Source organism: Cyphomyrmex costatus, unplaced genomic scaffold (assembly GCF_001594065.2).
Source record: "Cyphomyrmex costatus isolate MS0001 unplaced genomic scaffold, Ccosl1.0 scaffold29, whole genome shotgun sequence".
Classification (NCBI taxonomy): domain Eukaryota; kingdom Metazoa; phylum Arthropoda; class Insecta; order Hymenoptera; family Formicidae; genus Cyphomyrmex; species Cyphomyrmex costatus.
Genome location: NW_017277017.1, coordinates 1545960 through 1551763, shown reverse-complemented (window position 1 = coordinate 1551763; position 5804 = coordinate 1545960). Strand labels below are relative to the sequence as shown.

Below are 5804 nucleotides of genomic sequence, written 5' to 3'. Positions count from 1 at the left end.
TTTCCCCCCCCCCCTCTCTCTCTCTCTCTCTCTCTCTCTCTCTATATATATATATATATATATATATATATGTCCTCTAGATACCTGATGGTAAATTGTATCTTGAAACGAAGTGGAAAGTAAGTAAATTTACTAGAATATTTATAATTTTATATATTATAGTTAATATCATATGAATTTATTTACTTTTGTACTGTTTACAAAAGATTCCTCGTTTTAAGATACATAATCGATTCCCTGTTTTATTTTGGGTACAGAAAATATAACGTAGAATAGCTACAAAGAACAGACTACGTATTCGACGAAAGAAGAGGAAAAAAAAGGAAGAAGGGTAGAGCGAGTGGGACCGTGTCACGTGCGAACAAACGTACTCGCAAGCGCATGCGCCTGAGCGGAGCGGTTCCGATTCGGAGAGATCGGACGGCGTCGGACGCGGACGAACGGGACCGTCTCCGAACTTGATTGAAACAATGCGTAATACAGGGGTGGACGTTAAGAGCGGCCAGGTTAATCGCAGTTAACCTCTGTACAATGGCAAGCAACGTCGGTTCTTATCGTATTCGCACGGTCGCGCGCGCACGGCAACCCGTTTGCAAGATCAGCCGGTTCCCTGCCTTCTTCCCTCCCCCGAAGAAAATGCTGGAAAGGGAGATCCACGCGGGATAAGATCTTTTTCGAATTTGCCGAATGAGTGGCGGTCTAGTGCACGGTCGATGAAGTTGTGACTAGATCCACACTCATTAAGCACGTTCGAGCATTGCAGCTATTGTTTTGGAGGGAAATCAGAGATTTCCCCAAGGAGCATCACATGTCATCTCTTTCGAAAGTTTTTCTGCTTATTTTTGCACATTGGAGTTTCCTCCATGAACAACCGATTTAGACAGATTGATAAGAGATTCCGATGAGATTTCTCTCGCGAGCGATTCGCTCGATCGACGAGATTATATTGTTATCGTAGTGGTGGAACACTAGGAATAAAATGAATTATCATCCGGAGACGAAGAAAGAGAGAAATAATTCCATAGACGAGTGTGAATGTGGTGCACGTGCGTCTTATCATTTCGTGACTAGATACATACTCGTCTACGGCAATCTGTCTCGGTATCGGAAGCACCTCCAATGTGTGCGCCAAATGTATGTGCCGTCAAGATATATCGTTATCTGTATATTTTATCAACGTATTTCGTAACACAAACTTTGTCCTTGCGACAGACTGGCGACGAAAAGTCTCGTTTTGCCATGGAATTCACGTGAAATTACACCTATATATTCATTTAAATATATATATACATATATATATAATATTGCTTTGTAAAAAGGGATTAGAGAAGCAGTTGGAGGATCTTAAGTTTTCCTGTGAGAATGTTAATACTAGCAATCATTTTAATAATAGTGATTTATTACGTATATCAGATGGTAGTGATGATTTACAGAATAAACAAGTTTAATGGAGATCTATGCGCAAAAGGTGAGGCGTTAACAAGATTGCAGCTATGACGTGTAGTAGAAATTCAAGAATATATTAAAATAATAATATATGGCATGTGTAATGTAATGTAAAACAGATAGAATGTTAAAATGCGATAAATAAATAGATGTAATTTAAATATTATTTTAATTAAAATTAAGATTAACATTAAGACTTTAAAACCAACTTCAGACGGTTTATAACACACGCGAGAGTTTTTGAAAATTGGGTATTAGATTTAATTTCGTTAGGTTTATACTTAATATTAAATACATATTAATAATAATAATAATAATTTATATTCATAATTTTATTTTATATATTTAATATTTCATATTGTATATTAGTATATAAATTTACGTGAAATTATATATTAGCAATTAAAGATCCAAGCTAGACTGTTGTAGGCTTCGTATTCGTATTAGTTCTTACATTAACGGTCTTTAATATTGAATATTGTTTAATATTTTACCTCTTTTTATATATTGTACTGGGAAAGATGGAATCGCCGCGATCTCATGTAAATAATTGAAGAGTTTACTTCTGAACCGTTTTCAATATTTAAAAATTATTGTACAAAATTATACGTTTTCGAAGCTTATTATAGCTGTAAATAATAATTTCCACTTTTGAACAACTCGGATAAAAGGCAGTTTTAAGTTAAACTCTTTAATTAAAGACTTGTGTTTGTATGCCTTCACGTCAATCACGTAATATCATCAGCTGACGTGGATTCGTTCAGAACATGATGAGTAACACGGCTATTTTCTTTTTCTCATAGCGCGCACGAAGAAGTCCCGAGGTAGAAATCGATGCGGATACACAAGTTGATAAAATAAAAGCTGCAGAATATTCGTTTTCACCAGCCACTTGCACCGAGAAATCGTAAGTAGACTTTTTGAGCAGCGGGTTGAGTCGCAATTTCAAGAAAAATTGAATAAATGAAATAAATCATATTTTTGTACATTAAATAAAGAAACTAATATTCTAATGTGTTTATGAAATATGCATATATGCTTTGAAATTTTGCGTTCTTTTAAAAAATTTGAAACTAATAGAATATGTATATAGATAACAATATTTTCTAGATTTCATCTTCTTTATTTCTTAATTTGAAACAACATAATAAAATTAATATATTAAATATTGTATGTATACAGGCAGAATAAAGGTTTTCTACATTTGATCAATTTAATGTTTTCTCAAAATATTGTATCGTTTGTAGAAGCGTGTCAAGTCAGCAACATCAAGTCCGTAACGTAACAGACAAAGAGAAGATCTTACTTTCCGTCGGCGAAACCGTCTCGTCTTGGAAGAAAACAGATTACGAGGTTCAAGTTACAAAGTCTGATGAGCCGCATATCCCCAGCGACGCGAGGTACATGTACGAGATCCTGTCAAAACAAGGACACATCCTTACATCTGTGTGCCAGAATTTGGGAAACAGATTGTTCAAGACGTGGTTGACGACTACCAATAACGGCATCGAATTACGTTACGTGAAGAATGTACGGTGCGTGAGTCAAACGAACTTTCGGACGTTCGGTCGCATCAACACGAACAAGGATTCTACAAACACAGTGACACTAGAAGGTAGCACAAGGCGGAAAGGCATCTCGGGGGCTAACACGATCGAGTTGGATTTTCGCAATCTGAAACAATACTCTGTATTCTCTGGTCAGATCGTTGCGGTTGAAGCCGTCAATCCGGTAGGCGACACGTTATATGTAAAGGAAATATTCACAAAATCGTATGCTTCACCTGCGGTAACACCGATGATCGAATCGAAGCTTAACATTTTCATCGCTGCTGGTTCATTTACTCCATCCAGCAACATGCATTACCAAGCGTTGTGGGATTTGATGGAAAAAGTTGCGTCAGATGAACCAAATGTCTTGATATTAATTGGGCCTTTTCTCGAATACACGCATCCCGAAATACAGGATAATATCATTAAAGACACGCATCACGAACTGTTCGAGAAGATTCTCATAAAAATAATGGAGTCGACGCGGTAATGTCTTATAGAATATCTTGAATTTTTTAGTTATAAGCGTTTGAAAATATTCTGATTTTTATGATTATATACGAATGATATAGATAAGAAGATAAATATTACCTTCATTAATTAGATATGTATAATATTACAGGAGGAATACGCAAGTCATATTGGTAGCTTCTAATCGCGACGTACACCAAGAACCTATATTTCCAACCCCTCATTATACAATTTTCAATCGGAAATTGTTACAAAATTATTCGAACTTAAGGCTGATGCCAGATCCTTGTATATTGGATATCGCGGGTTTGAAAATTGGAATCACATCAGTTGACGTTATCAAACATATTGGGAAAGAAGAAATATCGTAAGTACTCCTTTCACACAGAGTCTAACGATCTCAAAAGTAATTAAAGTGTAATTAATAGAGTAGACAAATTTTTTATTTAATCTAATTGAAACTTATATATTGTGTGTGCTATTTATTTTATTTGTAAAAGTCTTACAAGTTTTTAATAATAGATGAAAATTAATGTTTGCAGTAATGTATCAGGTGATAGACTCAGTCGTCTAGCTGATCATGTGCTTTCTCAAACGTGCTTCTATCCCGTGTATCCTCCGTTCGAGGACCTGAACGTGGACACGGAGTTATGGGAGAAGTATGCCTTTTTCGATCAACAACCGCACTTGTTGGTTTTACCGTCCGATATGCGATGTTACTGCAAAGTGATTAACGATTGTATGATCGTGAATCCGGAGCGCATGCACAAACACACTTATGCCAGGTTGAGTGTGAAACCAGTCATCGGCGGTAAATGGAGTTCCAATAATATCTCGTGCGAGATCGCTAAAGTCTGATTAATTAATTTTAATTAATATTTTTAAAGTCTCGGACTTTTGTTTAAGAAACAAAATTATTTTTGTAAAATCTTAAAAAAAATTTTTAATTCTTTATTTTTATATCAAAGTTTTCGACATATATATATATATATCACAAACCATTGCATCATATCTTTAAATTATTGATTGAAAGATGTCAAATTATTTAAAAAAGATATGTATTTTAGTTTTCGAATAATCTAATGTTTTATACGGATTATTAAAAGATCTCTATTTAATTTTTCCTTTTCCTTTTTTCCATTAATATTAAGATGATATTTGCCTATGTAAGAAGCAAAAATTACTTGTTTAGTATCTATTTGTAATAAAAATGTGATAACTGTAGTCAGCACAAATTAAAACAAGGCATGGAATATTTAATGTTTAGTTTTTTTTTAATGAAAAATTCAAGTTTTCCAGCAAGACGCAAGATTTGTTTATGTTACAATTGCAATTCCCAAAAATGTTTGCACTTAAAATGAGATAAATATATTTGGACGTCGAAAAGAAAGAAAACGAAAATGCTCAGTGCAAAAATTCAAGTAATGCTAATAGACTTACAGATGACAATGTAAGGGCAGAAGCGCAGAGTCTTGCATAATGCATAATACATAATTTATAAGAAAATCCAGCAATTTGATCATTAAGAAAATCAAGCTTTTGTGACTTATGAAGGAAGAGAAATAAAAAGATAAATTGGTCCTTTTTTTTATTGCATGACATTATATAAGACTATATTCTTGTTCTAATATTTCATTTATTGTATGACAAATTTTTTTAAGTGTATTCATTAAAGATGAGAATTTCTAGAGACTTAAAAATTTTTGTATTTTGTGGAAAACTATTCTAAATTAATATATTTAAAAAATTTATCATAGTAGAATATTAATGTAGCTCAGCGATTATTTCATCTTTGTTTAACATTGAAAAACGATAAGAGTTGGAGCACAATCTTGCATAACACATAATTCGTAGAAAAATAAAACAAGTTCTTTTTTTTTTTTTTTCATGAAATAAACTGATTAGCTGATTTTTTAATGCGTTGGTCATTTGTGGGTGCTTTCCATTTGTAAAAGTCTTATAAGGTAACAAATCGACACAAAAGTCGTTCTATCTTTATTATTATTTGGAATATCAAAAAAGATAGAATGATGTTTCTGTCGACTTGTGTCACTATAACTAAGTACGGATCTACAATAGATGTTCTAAGCCATAAGAAATGGATCAATTATAGTCGGATACGAGGAGAGTGATTGACTATAAAATTCGGATTAAATGGAAAGGTTCTTGTCTCTTACTAGAAAGCATTCCATATCTAAAAAAAAAAAAACATGACTTTGAAATTATCGGCGGAGTTTTGTGTCTTTAAAAATTCGCGGAATTTATGCTGGAGGGCACCACACGCTCGATGCTGCTGCCCCCGCAAAGCCTCCCTGGAGTTTTTCGCTACTGGTGGGC

General features: G+C 33.9%; 1 protein-coding gene across 1 annotated transcript in view; it reads left to right on the top strand.

The window, feature by feature from the left end:
- The window catches only part of DNApol-alpha73 (DNA polymerase alpha subunit B), a 12554-nt gene extending 8187 nt beyond the window's left edge, over positions 1-4367 (top strand). Inside the window, exons 3-6 of the mRNA XM_018541508.1 lie at positions 2250-2353; positions 2694-3482; positions 3619-3834; positions 4010-4367. Of these exons, the coding sequence (XP_018397010.1) occupies positions 2250-2353; positions 2694-3482; positions 3619-3834; positions 4010-4325 (1425 nt within the window). The 3' untranslated portion in view covers positions 4326-4367. The remainder of the gene's footprint in view (positions 1-2249; positions 2354-2693; positions 3483-3618; positions 3835-4009) is intronic.
- Positions 4368-5804: the final 1437 nt, after the last annotated feature.